The sequence below is a fragment of the Coffea eugenioides genome, chromosome 2, assembly GCF_003713205.1.
Source record: "Coffea eugenioides isolate CCC68of chromosome 2, Ceug_1.0, whole genome shotgun sequence".
Lineage (NCBI taxonomy): Eukaryota > Viridiplantae > Streptophyta > Magnoliopsida > Gentianales > Rubiaceae > Coffea > Coffea eugenioides.
Window position 1 is genome coordinate 1,053,847 of NC_040036.1, and position 24,142 is coordinate 1,077,988.

The 24,142-nt window shown below is 38.0% G+C and overlaps 4 protein-coding genes across 6 annotated transcripts; 3 read left to right on the forward strand and 1 right to left on the reverse strand.

Annotated features, from left to right (window-relative positions):
• LOC113763276 (importin subunit beta-1-like) lies at positions 1-5,194 on the forward strand. The gene is made up of 3 exons (XM_027307039.1): positions 1-297; positions 1,383-3,806; positions 3,899-5,194. The coding sequence occupies exons 2-3, from the start codon at positions 1,390-1,392 to the stop codon at positions 4,095-4,097; spliced, it is 2,616 nt and encodes an 871-aa protein (XP_027162840.1). The 5' UTR covers positions 1-297; positions 1,383-1,389; the 3' UTR covers positions 4,098-5,194.
• A 3,168-nt stretch (positions 5,195-8,362) lies between these two features.
• Positions 8,363-10,897, forward strand: LOC113762795. The gene is made up of 4 exons (XM_027306391.1): positions 8,363-8,618; positions 9,232-9,988; positions 10,139-10,191; positions 10,514-10,897. The coding sequence occupies exons 2-4, from the start codon at positions 9,925-9,927 to the stop codon at positions 10,646-10,648; spliced, it is 252 nt and encodes an 83-aa protein (XP_027162192.1). The 5' UTR covers positions 8,363-8,618; positions 9,232-9,924; the 3' UTR covers positions 10,649-10,897.
• A 1,783-nt stretch (positions 10,898-12,680) lies between these two features.
• Positions 12,681-17,650, forward strand: LOC113763075 (importin subunit beta-1). 2 transcript variants are annotated; one of them, XM_027306773.1, is made up of 4 exons: positions 12,681-12,822; positions 13,493-13,607; positions 13,947-16,370; positions 16,467-17,650. In XM_027306773.1, exons 3-4 carry the CDS (start codon positions 13,954-13,956, stop codon positions 16,663-16,665), a joined length of 2,616 nt encoding a protein of 871 aa, XP_027162574.1. In that variant the 5' UTR covers positions 12,681-12,822; positions 13,493-13,607; positions 13,947-13,953; the 3' UTR covers positions 16,666-17,650. The 2 variants fall into 2 exon arrangements, with proteins under 2 accessions (XP_027162574.1, XP_027162573.1); XM_027306772.1 differs by lacking the exon at positions 13,493-13,607.
• A 1,612-nt stretch (positions 17,651-19,262) lies between these two features.
• Positions 19,263-23,290, reverse strand: LOC113761586 (protein phosphatase 2C 57). 2 transcript variants are annotated; one of them, XM_027304651.1, is made up of 11 exons: positions 22,854-23,287; positions 22,362-22,490; positions 22,120-22,222; positions 21,895-22,005; positions 21,193-21,272; positions 21,010-21,063; positions 20,425-20,541; positions 20,237-20,291; positions 20,126-20,158; positions 19,971-20,017; positions 19,263-19,578 (listed from the first exon to the last, which is right to left on the reverse strand). In XM_027304651.1, the coding sequence occupies exons 1-11, from the start codon at positions 23,171-23,173 to the stop codon at positions 19,455-19,457; spliced, it is 1,173 nt and encodes a 390-aa protein (XP_027160452.1). In that variant the 5' UTR covers positions 23,174-23,287; the 3' UTR covers positions 19,263-19,454. The 2 variants fall into 2 exon arrangements, with proteins under 2 accessions (XP_027160452.1, XP_027160453.1); XM_027304652.1 differs by lacking the exons at positions 19,263-19,578; positions 19,971-20,017; positions 20,126-20,158 and having other exon boundaries at positions 20,246-20,336; positions 22,854-23,290.
• Between the last annotated feature and the right edge of the window lie 852 nt (positions 23,291-24,142).

A 24,142-nucleotide genomic window follows, 5' to 3' on the forward strand; every position in this document is an offset into this window, starting at 1 on the left:
GAGTGCGTGATTTTTAAAACAAAGCGCACCTTGGGGTGGAGGACGGACGCAGGACACCAACAAGCCAACGATCCCACGTTTCAAATTCGCGGACATTTTAAGGAAATAATTACGCCCCCAGATATTAAATTAAAAACATTTGCATAATCCAACTTCAGCTTTACCTCCGCGTCTCTCTCTCTCTCTCTCTCTCTCTTCTTCCTCCATTGTCTCTCTCTTAGGGTTTCATATCGATCCGAGAGTCCGATTCTCTTACTCGCACTCTATCTCTCCCATCTCGTCAACTCACGCCTTTAGGTAATATTCTCCTCGTTCTTACTGATTTCGTCATGGATTTATGTTTTTCTCTTCTCAAATTTAAACTAGCGTTTCTTGAGCCAACTCAATGCTCGATCTATCCTCTATGTTTTCTTGCCTTTTTTTTTTTTTCTCTTTTAAAAGTGCTTTGTAAGTTTAACTTTGTATGCTTGCTTATTGTACAATACTTGAAATCCCGATCTACGTAGTTCTTTTTTTCCTTTTTTTAATTGTCATATCTTTGCGCGCTCAAGTAACTTCCGTTTTGCGTTCAGTTAATTCATTTTCCTAAAATCAGACGAGTTTTCTTTAGATCGGTTAGCTTTTATGTTTGTTTAAATCACGAGTTAAGCTTTTAGAGCTCGGATGTGTTGGTTGGATGTTTGTGCACTTAGGTGGGATTCGGGTATTTAGTTTATGGGCTTCAGCTTTGCAATTCATGGGATTTTCCTGTTGCATATTATAATTCCACGTGGCTTAATTTTGACTCGGTCTCTGGATCAATTATAATTAGTTTGACTGTTTCTATCACTTAAGCTCGAGTTGAATGATAAATTTGATGTCTTTACGTATCTAATGCTTTGGAAGATGAATGTGCCGCCGGGAGCTTCTTTTATTATGCTTCTGTTTTTGCGGGGAATTCAAGATCTAGGTTGCATGTTAGAGCTGTTATTGTCACTAACCTCTTTGGTTACATTAGTCCTTTGTCCTATGCGTCCAAGCCTGGATTTTACATCCTTCCTGATCAGCTTGATGTAGGAAACATCATTAAACAAGCTGCATGATTTTAACCGCATGGTTGTTTGGAAGAGAAGTTTAATTTTATAATTGCTTACACTTGTTAAAGTGGTGCTGATAGCCAAAGAATATGATGTGTATGTACACAATTATATATCAGTTAACATTAATATTGTATGACCTCTTCCTCCTATTAAACTCTTGCTGTTAGTGTTGAATTTAACCTTTCTGCAGAGGTTTGCATTTCAATTTGTTTCTCTCCAATGTTTATTCATTGCTTTTTTGATCCCTGTATTTTCTTGGAGTATGCTCTGTTGTCTAACAGCTAACCTTTATAATGTTTTCAGAGATAGTATGGCAATGGAGGTTACCCAGGTCCTCCTAAATGCACAATCAGTGGATTCAACTGTACGAAAGCATGCAGAAGAGTCATTGAGGCAGTTTCAGGAGCAAAACCTTTCTGTATTCTTATTATCTCTTTCTGGGGAACTTGCTGGTGAGGACAAACCAGTTGATAGCCGTAAACTAGCTGGTTTGATCCTTAAAAATGCTTTGGATGCTAAGGAACAACATAGAAAATATGAGCTTGTCCAAAGATGGTTGGCATTAGATGTGGGTGTGAAAACCCAGATAAAAACATGCTTATTACAGATACTTTCTTCACCTGTGCCTGATGCTCGCTCTACTGCTTCACAAGTCATTGCAAAAATTGCAGCCATTGAGTTGCCGCAGAAGCAGTGGCCTGAACTGATAGGTTCACTTCTGTCAAATATTCACCAGGTCCCCGCTCATGTGAAGCAAGCCACTTTGGAAACTCTAGGATATTTATGTGAAGAAGTTTCTCCAGATGTGGTAGACCAAGATCAAGTGAATAAAATACTGACAGCAGTTATCCAAGGTATGAGTGGAAATGAGGGGAATAATGATGTCAGGCTTGCAGCTACCAGAGCATTGTATAATGCTCTTGGATTTGCTCAAGCAAATTTTTCCAATGATATGGAGCGTGATTACATCATGAGAGTTGTGTGTGAAGCTACTTTGTCTCCTGATGTCAAAATCCGACAGGCTGCTTTTGAATGTCTGGTCTCGATTTCGTCTACGTACTATGAGAAGTTAGCTCCATACATCCAGGATATTTTCAATATCACGGCCAAGGCTGTTAGGGAAGATGAGGAGCCCGTTGCTCTTCAAGCTATTGAACTCTGGAGCTCAATATGTGACGAGGAGATAGATATTTTGGAAGAATATGGGGGTGATTTTACTGCAGACTCAGATGTCCCATGCTATTATTTCATCAAGCAGGCTCTCCCTGCTCTTGTACCTATGCTGCTAGAGACACTTTTAAAGCAAGAAGAAGATCAGGATCTGGATGAGGGTGCTTGGAATCTTGCTATGGCTGGTGGTACGTGCCTTGGTTTGGTTGCTCGCACTGTTGGTGATGATATTGTCCCATTAGTCATGCCTTTTATAGAAGAAAACATAACAAAGTCAGAGTGGAGGCAGAGAGAGGCTGCCACGTATGCCTTTGGTTCCATACTGGAGGGTCCATCGCCTGATAAGTTGACGTCCATTGTCAATGTTGCTCTAAATTTCATGCTCACTGCTCTCACAAATGACCCTAATAGTCATGTTAAGGATACGACGGCGTGGACACTTGGTCGAATATTTGAATTTCTTCATGGTTCAACTGTAGAGACTCCAATCATTACCCCTGCAAATTGTCCGCAGATTATCCGCGTTCTGCTTCAGAGCATGAATGATGCTCCGAATGTTGCTGAGAAGGCCTGTGGTGCTCTATATTTTCTTGCGCAGGGTTACGAGGATATTGGGTCCGCATCTCCCATAACTCCTTATTTCCAGGAAATTGTCAAATCCCTCCTTAGTGTCACTGACAGAGAAGATGCTGGGGAATCACGACTGAGGACTGCTGCTTATGAGACATTGAACGAAGTGGTGAGGTGTTCGACAGATGAAACAGCTGCAATGGTGTTGCAGTTAGTTCCTATCATCATGACAAAGCTTCACCAGACTCTGGAAGCAGAGAAGCTTTCTTCTGATGAGAGAGAGAAGCAGAATGAGTTGCAGGGCCTTCTTTGTGGGTGCTTACAGGTCATTACTCAGAAACTTGGTGCATCTGAGCCTACTCAGTATGCATTCATGCAGTTTGCAGATCAGATCATGAATCTTTTCCTTCGGGTTTTTGCTTGTAGAAGTGCAACTGTGCATGAGGAAGCCATGCTTGCCATTGGAGCTGTTGCCCATGCAACTGGCCCAGATTTTGCTAAGTACATGCCTGAACTTTATAAATATTTGGAAATGGGTCTTCAGAATTTTGAGGAGTATCAGGTCTGTGCTGTTACAGTTGGTGTTGTGGGTGATATATGCAGGGCATTGGAGGACACAGTCCTGCCTTACTGTGATGGAATAATGACCCAGCTCCTGAAAGACCTCTCGAGCAATCAGTTACACCGATCTGTGAAGCCTCCTATCTTCTCATGCTTTGGTGACATAGCTCTAGCTATTGGCGAGAATTTTGAAAAGTACTTGATGTATGCCATGCCTATGCTCCAGAGTGCAGCCGAATTGTCTGCCCACACATCAGGCGCTGATGACGAAATGATTGAGTATACCAATCTGTTGAGGAATGGAATCTTAGAGGCATACTCAGGGATATTTCAGGGATTTAAGAACTCTCCTAAAACTCAGCTGTTGATTCCTTATGCACCTCACATATTGCAATTTCTGGATAGCATTTACATGGAGAAAGACATGTTAGTACTCTCTACATCACTGGTTCTCAGTTGATGTTTTATTTTGATGTCTTTAATTTTTGGATCTAAATGTTTCACTTATTCTATTGCAGGGATGATGTTGTGATGAAAACTGCTATTGGGGTGCTTGGGGATTTGGCGGATACACTGGGAAGTAATGCAGGTTCTTTGATTCAGCTATCACTCTCATGCAAGGAATTTTTAAATGAGTGTCTGTCCTCGGATGACCATTTGATTAAAGAATCAGCTGAGTGGGCCAAGATGGCTATCAGTCGTGCCATTTCTGTTTGAGGCTGTGGCCCGGTACATATGTTTTTCTTCCGCTATTGGAAGTGCCTGCATGCATTTGTTGTGTTGAGTCGGGGTCCATGATTGCATTCAACATGTTGGGTCATTGGTATCTACTGACAGGAGTTAACTCATCTTCATGTTGTTACTAACTCATGCATCAGCACCACAGGGTCGGGTTCTTTGGTTTTGCCATGGAAGGAGTGTCTGATGATGGTTCCTCAGAACTGGCTGAAGGTCCTTCTGGAGATGTATAACGTTGTTTTTGCTGGAGATTGAGGTTGGACAGAAATGTTACTATGAGCTGCGAAATGGACATTTAACGTTAGCTGGTTATTGATTGTTCATTGGGCTATTTCGTGCTCTACTTGACATGATTGCCTACCACCCTGGTGCTGCTTTTGTCTTGAAGTCTTGGGGGTGTTGGCATTTTCAAGCGCAAATTTTGGTTCGTGATACTTTCAAGCCGCTAGACCTGCAGCTTCATTTATCCTCCATTATTTTACTTTTTTTTTTTGAAAATAATTTTATATTGCTGGTGTCTGCCCACATTTTGCATTGGTCTGAGTCCGCCCTTTTTTGTCTCTCATATTCAGAATGCGTACTGTGTCATTTTTTTTTTCTTTTCACAAAATATACATTTTTGGGTACTTCATCGATCAGGGTCACAGGGATGGTATTCCGTCGTGGTTTCAGTGCGCATCAATTGCTTTGTCATGTTGCATTTTTTCGGTATGTCAACATTAGTAGTTAGTGCGTTGAAGAGTAAAAAATTACATGCATCCGTGAAATCTTGGTGCTTCTTTTTCCTTTTCAGATTTTAGGTTTTGAGAGTGGTTTTGGATGTAAAATGGTGTTTAATTCTCTTATCTCTCGAGAATTGGATTCCCAAAGATTAGCAAATTGTATCAATTATAGAAGTTCTTGAATTAGGACTGTACATCTGCTTATGATCAGACGGAGGCAAGGCTTGGCGTTGTCGCCTTGTATTATCATTTTTCTCGCCTTGCCAGTAGCCTCTTTCATGGCTCGTATCCTTTTTGTACCGTCTATATTTGATTGTAAAATTTTTGTTGGAGAAGTATAATGGCATTTTTTCAGTTGTGATGTGTTCGTCACTTGTCTAGTGAGAGAGATGTTGGTCTGGTTTGTTGCTTGTCCATCCAAAAATTCTTCAAGACGTCGGTTTTTTTGGTGTAATTACCTTTATCTCCGAGCATGATTTTTGTTGCACTTTGGCCCTTTTGTGACGTTGTATTAGCCTGGACCATTGAGAAAATGTCTTACAGTTTTTATTTTGTCCTTGTTTACATTTCTCTCCATTGTTTTTCCCACAAATCACCATCCGAGCTTCTTGTATCACCCGTTTTTAACTTTTTATCGCGAATTCTTCTTTTTTCTTTTTTGGATAATTAAGAACTAAAGTTTCCAAAAATATTCCACTTTTGCTTAGAAAAAATATATTACAAAATTCAGTAAATTTGACGCCTTGTTATTGATCAAGGTGTTTCTTCTCAAATTATAAACGTAATCAAGAGGTGAGACATAAAAGCCGTGAAGTTTTCATATGTATGTCTTTGACATTTAAAAATCTTAGGAGGGCTTCTTTTGCTGTTAAAATTACGTAATAATTTTTGAATGATCTTGTATTTTGTTACCAAAAAGTTTTTGGTAAGTATTTTGTGAGTTTTTTTTCTTTTTTACATTAAATGATCTTTTCTTATATTTTTTAGGATAAATTCCAAATGCAGTGGTTGACTCCTATTTTGAATTATGTTTTCCAGGAGCCAAAAAAAAAAAAAAAGGAATTCTGTTTGACTAATTGTTTGTACTCATCCCTAATTTTAGGGTATTATTGTCTTTCTACCAAACGTTTTTTTTTAAAGTACTAAACATTAGTGTTGATTGTTAGTCGGGAGAAAAAACTCAAACTGTGACAAAAATAAATAACGTCGAGGAAAAGTTTCTTTGAGTAAAGTTTTTATATTTATTTATTTACTAGTATAAACACCAATGCTATGCACAGTAAATCATATTTTTTGAAGAAATTATAATCGATGGAGGAATTAAAAAAAAAGTAAGAAATATATGTAATTGTTCGTATAATTTAGGATACATGAAAGTATAGTTAAAATAATGAGATTTTGTATCAATAGTTTAATATATGATAAAAACATCCCCATTATTCATAAACTACCATATTGATAGAAGTTGGATCTTACAAAAAAAATAAAAATCTATATTATAAATTGAGCGACATAAGGGTTCAATTAAATGTAACTGAATATTTAATTTGATAAGAAAATGAAATACTTACAAACATTTTGCTTTCAATTTGATAATCTTCTATGAATGTGGAAACATTATTCACACTAATCAACTCTGAGTACGAATGCCAGTATTAGGAGTGTAATTAACTCTGTTGAATTTATAGAGTTTGTATTATAAATGAGAATGCATGATTTTTACATGGATTAATGTGTTGGTTGAACAATGTACCTCAAATTTTCTAACAATTAAGAGCACACGGAATTCAAAATTATCATTTGTTTTAGAAAGTTTGTAAATAATATTATATAAAAATATATACGTATAAATAATTTATACCTTTTCCTTTTAAATTTCTGAAATAAGAAGTATTACGACGAAATATGAATCATGCATGTCTATCTTAAAGAGCGAGGTATAGGTTACCACTGGAATCTTTAATTGTATTTTAATATTGTATCTGTTAAGAAGAAATTGTGATATACAATAAAAAAATGTATTTAAAATTAAAGATATATGAAAATAATTACCTGACAATAGTGTTGACCACGTCATTATACTGGATACACACCATTTTTGAAAAATGAGATTGACATGGTTGTCCATAATTTTTGCTTAACTTATGGAAAATATTGTCTATGTTAATGCTTTGAATGTAAGCAAGTATCCGAAAATATTTAACCTAAAACCATTCAAAAAACATATAAATTACAATTATTAATTCAAAATAATATGTAGATAATTGTTCATTAATTAATTAGTTAATTGTGAACATTTTTAACGTAGATGTGACTACATATTCGGATATCTGTATTCTCTTAGCATTTGATATCAACAATGTTCGCAACATTGTAAGATTGCATGACCGCAACCATGTCACTAACTTCTGAGTAAATTTATGACTTTCAAACGTACAAATTTTTCAAATACATATTCATAAGTGTATGAAACATTATTAATAATTTAATATTTCGTTATTTTTAAAACTTATCAACTATGGAGATATTGAGCAAAATCCAAATAGTGATTGACATACAATTTAATTGCTTGAATTGTACAAAGTGATAGTCCTGCACAATGTGCTATATTTATTAATAAACTATAAAAATTAAATAAAATAAAGTAAAAATAAATTGAATTACCTTTATAATGTCTTACACAAATACCACAGGCTAGTAAAACATTTATTTTTTGCAATAGTTTGATGCAGATGTTCACCATCATCAATAGCAAATTTATCAAATAAATACAACCGAGCTACTGTCAAGCTTCATTTAGAGAATTTTAGTAAGTATAAATCAAAATTTGTAGAATATAAAATGTTTTGAAAATATTAAATTTATTACAATCAAAATGCCAATATTTAAAGAATAAATAGTACCGAAATTTCTAATTCGATGTGTGTGACGTTTGAATCTGTGTAGTTAGGATTTTATCCATCGTAGTTGACGTGAGATCTCTCATTCGTCCAGTCAAAGTTGCTGGAACTTTTCAAATTATTGTGTGGGATTGTTGTAGTGTATGTTTTGCATTGTAAGCAAATGTTTCCTCCTTTTGCAATCTGACGAATTTGAAATTTAGGCATTGGTGGAATGTTTGTAGGTGGACATGTTTCATGGTGAAATTAAGTTGAGGGTTAAGATCGATACCAGAAGAAAGTTAAAAGAGACGGTGAATTGCGATTTTTTGATAAAATTATGGTGTTATCTCTTATTATTGGGTTGGAGGAGTTTTAATCGAAGTGAAATTATTAATTAGAGGAGTATCAATTGGAGTGGAAATGTGCCTGAAATGAAGAGTGTTAGTACGGAGGTTTGTCGTTAAAAATCCCTTTTTAAATTTATATAGATATTTTATAGATTTTTGGGTCAAATGGAGGCCCATGCTCGTTGAAGAACAACTACTCTACCATCGCTCTTGATATCTATCGTGGCTGTTGAACGGTTGACGAGTCAAGATGCACCGGGAATCCCGGTTGCAGGTTATTCTTAGTTTAGTGAAGCTAGGCAGACCGAATGAAGGGCACCAGATGCACGACGTCGAGCTGGTCTCCGGCCTCGTTGTAATCCACCAACTCTTTTTTTTTTTTTTTTTGAGGGAAAGGCCAGTCTTGAAACGGTTGAAATTCGAACAGTTTTGTACTCTTTTTTTTTTTTGGGGTCAAAAAAACAGTTTGTGCTCATCGATGGAGTAATGGTGAAAGCTCTCGCATTTCGAATCGAGTTGACGGAACAATACTGCCGGGCAAATCTAAAGGTATGGTCTTCGTTCGTACCTATGCTTTATAAGCGTGTTTATCATAGAAGAAGAAGATTGTATCAGTTAGTGACTAGAACTGCTGCAATGAGCTATGACATTGTGGATTGTCAAACGCAAGATCTACGTCACTACCGCTGCCTTCTGATTGGATTGGCATCTTATTTATTTAGGTTTCTATGTGTTACATCGTCTAATTTGTTGATTTATCACGAAGAAGGCATCTCTATTTAGCAAGAAACGATGTTTGGTGTTGTATGAAAAGGGCCACTGTTTATCTTTCTTGTTTTCCCGACAAAGTAGAACCATTGTGGTAACAGAGGTTTAATTCTTTAATTAGTAAATCATTAGACCCAAAAAATTCACAATCATTTCCAACATTTGGTCTCCCAACAATAGATTTTGATTTCGTTCCTAGGTGTTAATGAATGATTAAAAAGGATTTTAGTGCAGTAATTATGTTAAAAGAGTCCAGAGATGCATCTGCGTTTGTCTGCCTTTTTCCTAGTGCTCCCACTAATGTTGTACCACATTTCAATCTTCAAAAATCCTTCACATTGATTTCACAAGTAGGTCATTGTCCATTTCTGTCTCCTTTCTATTGATTTCACAGGGTGACGGAAGCCTAAACTTTTGAGCGTGCACCACAACAGATCAATTTCAATTTTTCTTAACTCATGATGAGGCAAAAATAAAGTTATGCAGTGCATTGGATCATCCATTTTTTTTTTTTTTTTCCTTTTCATGGTCTTAGCTGTCGTACCTTGGAACAAAAGCAGAAAGGATCCCCTCCAAAGAGAACAAAAACAAAAAAAGGAGGGAGGGAGGGAGCAGAAAAGAGCTCTATATACGATGTGATCTATGGATTGACATTCAATCGGAGTTACCTACAGCTATACATGCACCGTATGCTGCTATTAAATAAGAAATGTTAGTTTACTTATCAAAACTGGGGGCACAAAACTTTCAGCCAGACAACAAAAGTAGTACTAGAGGCTGAAAATGGTACATTTGATCCATGCATAAAGAGTGATCCAAGTGCCCATAATGTTGCTTCTATTTGTATGTAAAGTGAAATAGTGTAGTTGACTTCCAGGACGTGGAATATGGGTAATGCATCTCACCATTATCGTTTTTCTGTTTGGTGGGGTGCACCACAAATCCAGAAGCCCTTTTGATGGCCATTTTCCAAACTCCCAGAAAAGGATAAAAGGGGACCTCTCCTTCCTCCTGCCCTCCCTTCTCATCCTAAGAAAGATAAGAACCATAGGTAACGTTCGGTTTAATAGTACATGTAACTATAGCAATGCAGCTCAGGATCAGCACCTCTCTTCTAGTCTATCTTTTAATACTCAATCTCCTGTCTTCAGGTAAGCTATAGCTCACCATTGTGCATTTAGGCTATAGAGTACGGAGTAGAGACAAATTAAGATGAAGCTTTTACAAGTCCCTCCTTTTTGGTTACACCAATTTCTAACCCCAAACTGATAATGCAAATTCTTGTTAATTGTCCTTTATAGGTAAGGTTGAAGGCTTCAGCAATGGCGTGAATCACATGTACTCAGCTGACAAGGTAGATATTGTGTTTGCTGGTTTTATTAATGTTGCCATTTTGAGGATCAGCCACCCATATATAGTGGTATGCGCTGTTTTTAGTCCTATTGCAAAGGATTGTGGTATCTCACATCCGTACGTGAGACCCTTTTGACGTCCTAATGAAATGGCAAGCATGACGGAGAGGGAAATTAATCAATAAGACATGGCATGAGAAAGAAAGGGTTGAGATTCTATCGGCACCTCAGAAATTAGAATTACCTGAGCAGTCCATATCTGCTAACTGATTCATTTTGCTGCAATTTTTTTTTTTTTTTTTTTGGGGGTTAAATTCGTTGCAGGATGGAGTTGTGATCGGGAACAACAGAAAGGTTCAGGTCCTGGATGTAGCGTTGGATTATGACTATGCAGGGCCTAATCCTAAGCATGACCCAAGAGGGAAGAAACCAGGCGGAGGTGGCAACAAAAATCCTTGAGTTTCCTACATATCTGGTATCTCCTGCATGTCTTGCTTGAAGAGACGGCACCCAATTCCACGGGGATTTTTGTCCGGTTAATTAATGTGAGTTTGCAACAGCTTGGTGTAGGCATGTCACGGGAATGCCACACCTGCATAATAATGCTTGTGTTCTGTGTTAAATACTTATATTATGTTCCGTTTTATATAGTAAGAATAAACAAGGGTTCTTTTTCTTTATGGAATTTACCGAAGGGGTATTGGTCTAGTGTCTTAAGGTCAAGGTTTTGGGTTTAACTTCTCTTTTTCCCTATGCGCTCCTTAAATTTCACCTCTTTCTCTTTATATATATATATATATATATATAAAGGGTTTTTGTTCTCTATAACAAACATTCTGCTTAAGGAATAAAAGGAAATTTGAAGGCATCAAACCATGTAGAGTTCGTTTGTTCATCTTATAAAGGGTGCGATTATGCGGAGAAATCACAGTGCAGGCGTGAAAAAGGATGACAAAATACTGCGTGCTACATTGGGATTACAAAACAAAAATTCTTAAATCAAACAGAAAAGATAATAGTTTAACTGATATTGCTGAAATGTTTTAAAAAAATATTCCGGTTGTGTTTGGATTGCATTTTCTAGGATTTTTTGTAGAAAAATTACTGTAACGATTTGATATATGTGAGGAAAAAAGGTAATAGAGAAATGTGATCACGAAAAATGACGCAATTTTTCGGTAGAAAATAGCTGTCCAAACAAGGCTGCCTCGAAGATGGATACACGTATAAGATATCTCTTGTTTTATGACTTGTTGAAATGAGCGGATCATGTTTGGGAATGCAATCCTGTAAACTTATCCAAAAAAAGAGAGCTAAACAATTAATCACCATATAAGCCAAAAGGACTCATATGTCATATGCGTCTGAAAAATAACGTTGGAACAATTACGGATGCCCTAATTGTGGTTACTTTCATGTTCTAACTGTTGAGGCTAAGGTTAATTAATAATTGGGTGGTGAGATGGGTATTATAAATTTTAAGCTGATGAACTTTACTTTGCTTAAAAAAAAAGTCACTTTTTAATTTCAGGAGAGGCTTGAAGAAAAAAACCTCCAGAAAGTGTTGCAGAATTTTTTGAAGTTAATGCATTTTTATCTGACATTGATAATTTATTTCTCACACTCCCAAAATGAAAATACAAAAAGAAGAAAATCTTTTCCGGGCATTATCAGTTAGTTAACTTGATCAAAATTATCAAATATTTAAAACGGTAACGTAACAAGAAAATTTCCCGTGAATTAAGCACATTCTTATGTTCATGACCGTTTGGATTTTTTTTTTTGAGTTTTTGTAGAAAAATATACTATAACGATTTGATGTATGTGAAATAAAAAAATTAATTAAAAAATATATTTATGAAAAAACGTGCTTTCCAAATTGAAAGCCTTGTTACCTCTATAAATCTTTGTTCATTAATCTAATGATGGGAAAGATACAACAGAGTCTTTATAATTTTTTGTATGGAATTGTATTATATACAATGTAGAAATATCTTATCCAAGCTCAAATTATTATTTTTTTTTTGGAAATGTCAAATTCAGATTATATAGTGCTACGTAAATTTTGGTGTTCTCCTTCCAATTTTCAGTTTTATGCCTAAGTTATTCTGCTGTATTAAACTTTGATCGCTATTCTACGTTCCCGAATAGATTGATCCCTTTTATCTTTTCACATCTTTGTTGGTACAAAAAAAAAAAAAAAAGGTGAGTAGTATTTTTTGTTTTATTCTTTTGGCAAGACGGAAAATAAGAAAAGAGGAAGCAGGGGGGAAGGAAAAAGAGTTTAAACAGTTGAGTACGTGGGTCCACCCCCCGGCATCAGGCGATAGTTGATTTATTTTAAAAATAAAAAAAAAAAGGCTGGTTTGGACAGCAGCAGCCAATAATAATTCCCCATTACAAATTTAAGAATATTTAAAAGGAAATAATTAAGGCGCCCCCCAACCCCAGAATATATTAAAAGATTTGCATAATTCAACTGCAGCTTGACATCCGCGCCCTTCCCCTCTTTTTTCTCTTTCTCTCTCTTAGGGTTTCACAGCGCCGCTTTTGTTTCATTATCATCGACTGAACGAAGTGTGGTTCTCTCACACCCACACTCTCTCTGTCATTTCAACGATTCACGCCTTGAGGTAAATTTCTTCACCTTCTTGCTAATTTCTCAATGGATTTACTTCTTTTTCTCGGATTTTAAGTACCTTTTCTTAAGCCAACTCAATGCTCGATCTCTGTTTTTTTCCCTCTTTTTAAATGCTTTATAAGTTTTGCCTTTTATTTTAATTACTGTTGTATTCTGGAAATCCCAATCTGCGCCAGTCTGTTTTCATTTTTCTTTTGTTAATTGTTATATCTGTGTACGCTGAAGCAACTTCCATTTTGCTTTCAGCTAATTGGTTAAACTGTCGACTTTTGTTAGATCGGTTGGCTTTTATTTGTATGTAAATCACGAGTTAAGGTCTTAGAGTTCACTTGGATATTTTTTGACTTAGGCGGGATTCGGGGAATTAGTCTATAGGCTTCAGCTTTGCAATTGATGGAATCGATTTTGTTCCTGTTGCTGATTAGTTTCACCGCCGGCTTGATTTTGACTTAGCTTCAGGATCAGTAGAATTAGTTTGACTTTACTCTCTCTTAAGCTCGTCCTGATGTTTGAATTTGATGTGTTTATGTATCTAATGCCTTGGAAGATCAATGCGTTAGCTTTGTTATTATGCTTCTGTCTCTTTGTGGGTATTCAATATCTAGATTGAGTGTAGAGCCAACCTGTTTGGTTACGTTAATGATTTGTCCTACTTATTCCAGTTGGTTGGGTATTAGCTTTGCCCTGGGCTTTTACATTTCTTGTCTGGGCTGATCAGTTTGATCTAGGAGACATTGTTACGAGCTGCATGATTTTCACCTGATAGTTTTGTGGAAGGTAAGTTCATCTTTATATTTTGTTAAACTCTTAAGGTGGTGCCGGTATCCCGGGAATATGATATGTAAGTCCACGGTTATGTGTGTCCTTTTGCCTCTATTTTTTGCTTTTTCATTTTTTTGTGATGCATCAGCTATGTTTTCTTACAACCTCTTCCTGATATTCCCATTTCCTGCTCGGAGCTCGTTGCAGTATCATGTCTGCCCAAGTATTTGCATGGTCTTCTTTTGTGCTGTTAGTGTTGTATTTAACCTTTTCGCATTGGGGTTGCATATCAATTAGATCATCCGCAATGTTCATTGTGAATGTCTAATAAATGAAGTTTATAATTGTCTGCAGAGGTAATATGGCAATGGAAGTTACCCAAGTCCTCCTAAATGCACAATCAGTGGATTCAACTGTTCGTAAACATGCAGAAGAGTCGTTGAGGCAGTTTCAGGAGCAAAATCTTTCTGTGTTCTTATTGTCTCTTTCTGGAGAACTTGCTGGTGAGGACAAACCAGTTGATAGCCGTAAACTAGCTGGTTTGATCCTTAAAAATGCTTTGGATGCTAAGGAGCAACATAGGAAATATGAGCTTGTCCAAAGATGGTTAGCACTAGATATGGGTGTGAAAACTCAGATAAAAGCATGCTTATTACAGACGCTTTCCTCGCCCGTGCATGATGCTCACTCTACGGCTTCACAGGTCATCGCAAAAGTTGCAGCCATTGAGTTGCCTCAGAAACAGTGGCCTGAATTGATAGGTTCACTTCTGTCAAACATTCACCAGGTCCCCGCTCATGTGAAGCAAGCCACCTTGGAAACTCTCGGGTATTTGTGCGAAGAAGTTTCTCCGGATGTGGTAGACCAAGATCAAGTGAATAAAATACTGACAGCTGTTGTCCAAGGTATGAATGCAAATGAGGTGAATAATGATGTCAGGCTTGCAGCTACCAGAGCATTGTATAATGCTCTTGGATTTTCTCACGCAAACTTTTCCAATGATATGGAGCGTGATTATATCATGAGAGTTGTGTGTGAGGCTACTTTGTGTCCTGATGTCAAAATCCGACAGGCTGCTTTTGAATGTCTGGTCTCGATTGCCTCTACATACTACGAGAAGTTAGCTCCATACATCCAGGATATTTTCAATATCACGGCCAAGGCTGTCAGGGAAGATGAGGAGCCCGTTGCTCTACAAGCTATTGAACTCTGGAGCTCAATATGTGACGAGGAGATAGATATTTTGGAAGAATATGGGGGTGATTTTACTGCAGACTCAGATGTCCCATGCTATTATTTCATCAAGCAGGCTCTCCCTGCTCTTGTACCTATGCTGTTAGAGACACTTTTAAAGCAAGAAGAAGATCAGGATCTGGATGAGGGTGCTTGGAATCTTGCTATGGCTGGTGGTACGTGCCTTGGTTTGGTTGCTCGCACTGTTGGTGATGATATTGTCCCGCTAGTCATGCCATTTATAGAAGAAAACATAACAAAGCCAGATTGGAGACAGAGAGAGGCTGCCACATATGCCTTTGGTTCCATACTGGAGGGTCCATCGCCTGATAAGTTGACCTCCATCGTCAATGTTGCTCTAAATTTCATGCTTACTGCACTCACAAATGACCCTAATAGTCATGTTAAGGATACGACGGCATGGACACTTGGTAGAATATTTGAATTTCTTCATGGTTCAACTGTAGAGACTCCCATTATTACCCCTGCAAATTGTCAACAGATTGTCACGGTTCTGCTTCAGAGCATGAATGATGCTCCCAATGTCGCTGAGAAGGCCTGTGGTGCTCTCTATTTCCTTGTGCAGGGTTATGAGGATATTGGGTCCACATCTCCAATAACTCCTTTTTTCCAGGAAATTGTTAAATCCCTCCTTCATGTCACTGACAGGGAAGATGCTGGGGAGTCACGACTGAGGACTGCTGCTTATGAGACACTGAACGAAGTGGTGAGGTGTTCCACGGACGAGACAGCTTCAATGGTGTTGCAGTTAGTTCCTATCATTATGACGAAGCTTCACCAAACCCTGGAAGCAGAGAAGCTTTCTTCTGACGGGAGAGAGAAGCAGAACGAGTTACAGGGCCTACTTTGTGGGTGCTTACAGGTCATTACTCAGAAACTTGGTGCATCTGAGCCAGCAAAGTATGCGTTCATGCAGTTTGCAGATCAGATAATGAATCTCTTCCTTCGGGTGTTTGCTTGTAGAAGTGCAACTGTGCATGAGGAAGCTATGCTTGCCATTGGAGCTGTTGCCCATGCAACTGGCCCAGATTTTGCAAAGTACATGCCTGAGCTTTACAAATATTTGGAAATGGGTCTTCAAAATTTTGAGGAGTATCAGGTCTGTGCTGTCACTGTCGGTGTTGTGGGTGATATATGCAGGGCGTTGGATGACAAAGTACTGCCTTATTGTGATGGAATAATGACCCAGCTTCTGAAAGACCTTTCGAGCAATCAGTTACACCGATCTGTGAAACCTCCTATCTTTTCATGCTTTGGTGACATAGCTCTGGCTATAGGAGAGAATTTTGAAAAGTACTTGATGTATGCCATGCCTATGCTCCAGAGCGCAGCCGAATTGTCTGCCCACACATCAGGCGCTGATGACGAAATGATTGAGTATACCAATCTGTTGAGGAATGGAATCTTAGAGGCATACTCAGGGATATTTCAGGGATTTAAGAACTCTCCTAAAACTCAGCTGTTGATTCCTTATGCACCTCACATATTGCAATTTCTGGATAGCATTTACATGGAAAAAGACATGTTAGTGTTCTCTACATCACCATTTTTGAGTTGATATTATATTTGGATGTCCTTAAATTTTGGATCTTTCTAAATGTCTCACTTATTTTATTACAGGGATGATGTTGTGATGAAAACTGCTATTGGGGTGCTGGGAGATTTGGCAGATACATTGGGAAGTAATGCTGGTTCTTTGATTCAGCAATCTCTCTCATGCAAGGACTTTTTAAATGAGTGTTTGTCCTCAGATGACCATTTGATTAAAGAATCAGCTGAGTGGGCCAAGATGGCCATCACTCGTGCCATATCTGTTTGAGGCTCCAACCCCTGGTGTATATGATTTTTTTCCGTCTTAGAAGTCCCTGCATGCATATGGTTGTGTTGAGTCGGGGTCCATGATTGCATTCAACATGTTGGGTCATTGGCATCTACTGATAAAAGGAGTAACTGATCTTCAAGTTGTCACTAACTCATGCATCAGCACCAAAGGGTTGGGTTGTTTCATTTTGCCATGGAAGGAGTGTCGGAAAGTGCCTCTCAGAATTTGCTGGAGGAGTAACTGATCTTCAAGTTGTCACTAACTCATGCATCAGCACCATAGGGTCAGGTCGTTTCGTTTTGTCATGGAAGGAGTGTCTGAAAGTGCTCTCAGAATTTGCTGGAGGAGTAACTGATCTTCAAGTTGTCACTAACTTGTGCATCAGCACCATAGGGTCCGGTCGTTTCGTTTTGCCATGGAAGGAGTGTCGGAAAGTGCTTCTCAGAATTTGCTGGAGGAGTAACTGATCTTCAAGTTGTCACTAACTCATGCATCAGCACCATAGGGTCGGGTTCTTTTATTTTGCCATCGGAGGAGTGTCTGAAAACGCTTCTCAGACTGGCTGAAGGTCCACCCAAAGAAGTATAACGTTGTTTTTGCTGGAGATTGGGATTGGATAGAGATGTTGTTGCCATGAGATGCGGAATGGTCATTTCACGTTGGCTGGTTATCGAGTATTCATTGGTCTATTTCGTGTTTTTTTTTCCCCTCATATTCAGAATGCATGCCATCCCTTTTTTTTTTTTTAAAAAAATTCGACAAGATATGGGGACAGGGTTAATTCTGTCTCTGTGTCAGTGAATATTAAGTGTTTCGTCATGTTGCATCATCAAATTAGTAGCTAGTATTACATTAAAGAGTCCAAAATTCCATGCATCCATGAAATCACGGTGCTTCTCTATTTTTGTCAAGGGTTTTAGAGTACGTAATTTGTATGTATTAAGGGGAAATAGCCAAAATTTTCACTAAACTATTAAAATGACTTGAGTTGGTCGCTGTTTTTGTTTTCTTTTGTCAAAAAGTCACTGAACTTTCCTAAAATGAATCTTTAGGATCACTTTCTATTGAATTAATTGGAATTTGAAGTTCTGAGGAAGAAGATTTAAGCTCTTCAACGTTTAAAGTTGAATAATCGATCATAGCTAAAATTCCAGGAATCAATTGATCCCGAAGTGAATTGCAGAGGCACTGTACTGTGTACATGGCAAAGCCCGAAATTCAATGGGCAAATTACATAAGAAACACGCCATTTATGAGGACTGCGACCTACCAGGGAGCATTAGCACAAGTCGAAGCAAACATGCACCGATGCGTTCTTCCCTTCCCCGGCCCCATCTTGCAGGAGGGAAACAGAACGGGCATACCGGGAGGTCAAGCTCAAGCAGCAAAACTTCAGCGCAGAGAACAAGCAAATCATGAAACAAACTAACAAACCAAGGCTTTAAGACGTGCTTAGTTATTGCATTGTATAATGCTGATGAATTGTCAACTTCTCCCCTCCACCTCCGCCATCACTCCCTTCTTCCTCCTCCTTCTTGACCATTGTCCCTTCCTCGTCACCGCTCCCCTCCCATCCCCTCCTTCCCCCACGACCAGATCTAGTCAGTGTACAATAGTGGCGGTAGGTGGTGGATGCGGAGGAGGATGCGGAGGAGGAAGAAGGAGAGGATGATGATGTTACTGATTTTTTTTTTTAATTAATTGCACTTGGCTTCTACGAAGTTTGGCCAAGATATAGATTAACCCCCAAAGATTGGTCTTTTTTGTTTTCAAAAAAATTTGTGTCAATCATAATGGGGCATTTTTATGCTTGAAAATCTACAACAGTAGTTCAAATTTTTTTTTTTTTTGGTTTTGCCTTGTTCTAGGTTGGTTTACTTGGTAAATTGGTCAAAATGATCCAAAGGCTCATTTTAAAGAGTCGAGAAAGCTTTTTGATTAAAAAAAAAATTATGATCAATTCGTACCATTTTGAATAATTTAGTGACCATTTTGGTCATTTAATCTATGTATAATGGTGGTGTTTAAATTCTCTTTTTCTCAAGAATATTCCCTAATACTGCAAATTGGGTCAATCCTAGAATTAGGACTACATATCCACTCTTGACAAAGGCTAAGGCTTGGCATCGTCGCCAAGTTTTTTTTTTTTTTGTGTGTTGAGAAATTCAACAATGTTTTGCTCAGAGATGGTGCGCGTATCAGCTCTAATCACCGCGTATGATAAGCCAAAAGGACCTAATTATTGAGAGACCTCTTCTGACATTCTCAAGACCTACTTAATTTTGATGTTTAGCAAAACCTTTCTACCACCCCCGCAAAAAAACAAAAATGAAGAAGAAGAAAAAGGCTAAAAAGAAAAGAAAATTAAAGCAAGGGGCATATATGGAGCGCAGCCAAATGCGCCGACTAACAACAATGCAATTGATCAAGCGACAGCAAAATGCCAGAGACTTCGAGGGCTCATATAAGCTTAATAAATGATGATGCATGCGCAGGCTTTGAGGGTCTAGTTTTGTTTTGCAAGTCTTTAGAACACTGCAAGTAAGTTGCGCCTTGACTAAACATAAAACCGTCAAAATAGAAAGGCAATACTCTGTATGTAATATGGTCTTAGAAAATGGGATTCCAATTCTTGCTAGGGAGTAGGATCATTCTCTTATATCTACACAAGTATTAGGCAAAAAAGTAATTACTCCGTATAAGTATAATAAGCCAAACGAGTCAAGGGTTAGTTTGGATTTAGCAGTTGGAATATACAATACAGGCGTGGATAATTTCATTTCATTTTACAAGTTGAGTTGAGATGTCATCCATATCCCAATTGAAACTGCGCCAATTGTAGCCAAAGCTTGGGCCAACTCATATACCAAATTTTGCTGCCGGAGAGGCACGCTTGCCCAGTCGGTCCGTCTGTACATAGAAAAAACGGACAGCAATAATCAGTAAAAGAGCATATAAAATTTCTCAAGAGTGAAGTAGTGTTGGTTTCGGTCGTGTGGAATATCTACTAACAACACATCCCACAACCAGGATTCATATAACAAAATTACGTTCCCTTTTCTAAGGGGAAACATCCAAAAGAAAGAATAGCCTTCTTGCCAGCTTCGTGCACTAACCTTTCATGTGATCAATCTTGTCTGGTTAGTGTCATTGAACCTTGTACTAGATGAGTTAGTAAGAGCTACCAAGAGAGACATTTTTTGGTTGGTTACCGCCCTCATTTAAAGCCATCTCATTTTACTTCTAGGTTAGGAAGACCAAAATGACGAGAACGGACATAAACCAGAAGAGCCAGCACGTACCCTAAATCAGCAACCACAATGCTGATGTTATCTTGTGACCCTCGTTCCTGTAGTAATTAGCAAATTTTCGGCATAAGAGCTATAAAAGCAAATGAATCTCAGAACGACCATGGAGACAGTTTTTTTTTTTTTGAGTTGCAGTTTCCGTTTATTACCAGTGCCGTCTGAGCAAGGGCTTCACAAGCTCTCTGTAATCAGAGCAAAGAAAATTAGATAATGCCTACTGTACTGCGGGATCAATTAAGGAGCCATGGCAGATTCCTTACCTGCACATCTCCATGTTCTCGAAGTTGATTTCTAACAAAATCAACTGCATCTGAACTGAAACATCGTAAAATTTCTCAACCATTATGCTCTTCAGGATGACTGGATTACCAGTATAAGGAAGATGAATGAATGACTAATTGCTTGATAGGGCAAAAGGGCAAACTTCCAAAAGCTCTAAGAATAAAACCTGTTTACGTAATCCCACAATCCATCAGATGCTAATATTACACATTCAGCATCTGATTCCAAAGCAACTTGGGAAACATCAGGACATGCTGTAACCAAGTCTCCAGTAAATTGTATCCTGAAATAATCCCAAAAGGCTCTTGCATTATAAAAGAGAAGTTTGCAAATTTTTTATTAATTCAAGAGTGGACTTCCTAAGGGAAGTCTAACTTAAAACTTCTCTTGAAGTGCATTTGAGATTTATCATGCTTCCAGCCTTAGTACCAAATCTGTAATGACCTAGGGAATCATCTTATAAAAATTTGATTTGGCATTTATCTCACATTTGGAACACAATCTGACTCATCATTTTTTGCATAAAAATAATTCAACAAAGGATAACCTAAGGACAGCCCAAGAAAATTTGATTTTCCTGCACTGTAGAAGTGGTTGATACTGAATAGACAAAATGTTAAAAACAGATTCCACCATAATTATTATGGTCCAGCGCTTTAGGGACAACTAAATTCACCACTCTAGTTTCAGCAGTGATAAGAATACAAGTGAACGAAATACATTTGTTTGTAGAAAATGGAATATCACGTACCTGGAAATGAACTTTTGGGACCACCTGCCTTCCTCAACTCCCTTCTCCAGCATCCTTCACAGCAACATGTATAAATATTAACAGAAGATTCATAATGCATAGGATCTCTTAGATTCTCAAGTAGATATATGGCATGGCAACAAATTCATTGTGTCAATTGAGGATAATGAGGAATACACATACTCATTCTTCCTGGTCTTAAACCGCACGTCACCAAAAGCACGTGACACTGCAATGTCTCCACAAATTCTGCCATTGCTTATCTGTAGACACCACATAAAAAATTTCCATTATGTCTATATTTCTATGCCCTGTTCTTAAATTGCAAGATATGTCAGAACAAAATGAGCTTAATTGCGACAGGGATAGCAAAAAAACTGTGTTAGCAAAAAGAAGGGGAAAAAATTAAGGCAAGACTATTCCACACCATCCCAGGGAAAAGGTAAAAGTCTAGCATTGTTTGTAAACTAAAATGGAATTAGCTTCAATGTATAGCCCTCAACTTGTATTGAGCAGTTGTTATCGACTTGAGCAAAAAAACAAAAAAGAATTGTCCCCTAAAGTACCTAGTCAGCTAAGAACAAGGAGCATATTGAAATTCAAGAAGTGTTATTCATTGTTTGAGTAGCATATTGGAATTTTCATGGCCAGTAAATGCCCACTTGGTAAGGACTTGTCATAGTAATGGTATTAAAAGACATGACTTTATCAGTTTTTCCTTTGAGAGATTGAATTTAACTCCAGATGCAACACCGTGAAGGTTTTCAGAGCATAGCAAATGCAGAAAGATCTAATTCTAAGGGCAGCATAATCATTCTAGACAAGATAGCTGATACAACTGAAAGAAAAGCAATCAAATTAAGAATTCAAGAAAAGAAAACACACCCATCCACCTGCTTCTCTGATACGCCTGATTTCTTCGAGAGACGCTTTGTTGCTTCCATATGGACGATGAGAACTGGTTAACACTTCTGCTTTTCCAGATCGTGACAGCACCTAAACCAAAGTGATTGATAAAGGAAAAGAGCTGGGTTTGGCATCTGTTTGGTATGAGTAGACCATCACAAAAAAAATGGAAAAGCATAATCATGAAAACTTCAAAGAGATTACCACGCATGAGTCACCAACGTGAGAGATGAACAATGTATCATCTCCAATTAGGATCACAGTAGCTGTTGAGCCAGAATCCCTCTCCTCAGCGCTCGTCTCAAGCCTTTACAAAATCAAACAGCGTCTAAACCTTCAACGCAATCATATACAATGTAGAATCATATTGAGACTAGATTACATGTCCAGCGCACAGATATTAATGAGGCAGTAAGAATCTTCACCAGGAATATACATGGGTTTACCAGTTCAAGAGTTTCATATCAGCACTTTCAAAAGCCTCTTCTAACGCCTTCTTTACTGTGTCAAACCCCTTCTCCCTCAGTAAAAGTCCACCTTGTAATGCTGCCACGCATTCTTTGTACAACTCATTTCTGGAACCAGTACATTGAATTAAGCATCAATTTTTCCCCAGTAAAAAGTAATGTGGCGGTAGAAATCATGAAAGTTAACTGTAGCAGACCCCAGAAAAACCATGAAGTTACTGGCACAAAAGTGAGGTTAAATTACACAATAGTATTTTTTTTAGTAGTGATTGATTAGTGACACTTAGATGATCGCTGAATACATCCAGGGACTCCCTATAGGATTCAATAAAAATGGAGAAGCAATTTAGAAAGCTGCAAAAGATGGTACGGATGACTCAGAGCATCAAAAGCTCATGCACTTCCCCCCCCCCCCCCCCCCCCCCTCTTAATGGTTCGTATGTAATAAGCCACAGCACCAATTAGCCAAACCTGAGAAATTTGACAGAAGAGAAACCAGCATGGCCGTCGAAAACAGCTGCATAAGAGAAGCCAGCAAGATCCTCTGACCGAACAATAATGACATCATCCTCCATCTCTTCGCGGACACCTTGTACAAGGGAAGAACCCCATCTAATGCTGGAAACACCTGTCAAAGAAGATGGGGCATCAATTGCAATGGCTGAGCAGCATCTGCCTCCCCCACCCTTAACCGCGACGGTGTTTTTTGTGGCCTTGTTGTTCAATTCGTAGTTGCAGTATCCCCTGTGGTTTAAGAGAAACCTCCGAAGTTGTGGGCTAGACAAAGCCATTAATGAAGTAGAAGTCTTGATGAAAAGCAGAGCTTCAGAGGGGTTCCTGAACAACCTTTGAAGTTGCCAGCTTCTGCTGCTGTTTATAGTACGGTGAGAATGGGCCAAAGGAAAGCGTGTGGTTTAGAACGGGAAGGATAAGATTCTGGGAACGAAGCCTCACCTCTAACTAATTTTAGCGGCTTAGATTTCAGATTCTGTCCACTCCAGAACAAAAATTATTAGTTCAATTATTCTTACAGATCAAATTTATTATTACAAGTTTTCTGGGATGGAACCTCCAAGGATAGGAAATGGGAATCACCAGCTCCAGTCATGTCAACCATAGAATTTCGATGTAAACCTGAATTATAAATGAGTTGATGCAAAATTTACTACTATTGTTGTGCTAATTTATTAGGTAATTGGACAGACCCGTAACTAGAGTGGCCCGAATTCACAAGGATATATCAATTAATAGATAACCCAAAATTACACACTAAAACAAAATGGATTAAGTGACAACTTAGCTTTGGATGTACGCTTACATGTGCATGATTTAAATTTTAAATTTAAATTTATATTATATAGCAATGATTTAAATCTACCAACATAAAAATTATATACTGAGAGTGTATAAAAAATTATCCAAACAAAATTATACACGAGTCTCAATTCGTATATAACCCAAGATTTACTCGAAATTGGTAGACCAATTTGCACATTCTTGGAGAACTTAAATGATATTATAGACTCTTTTTGGGGGGGGGGGGGAAATTTTCTTATCGTTATTAAAGGGGGGAAAAAACTGAATGTGTTCTTTGTAGAATCATACAATATCATTTACAGACATATGGACTATTAACAATTTAATTGGGGAAAAAATGAAGCACTCCAAATAGGCCCCTCTCCCCTCGGGTTTTGGATGACGTTAAAGATAACACTGCAAATGATTAATGAAGATTTCATGCTCAGGGAAATTGGCTTCAC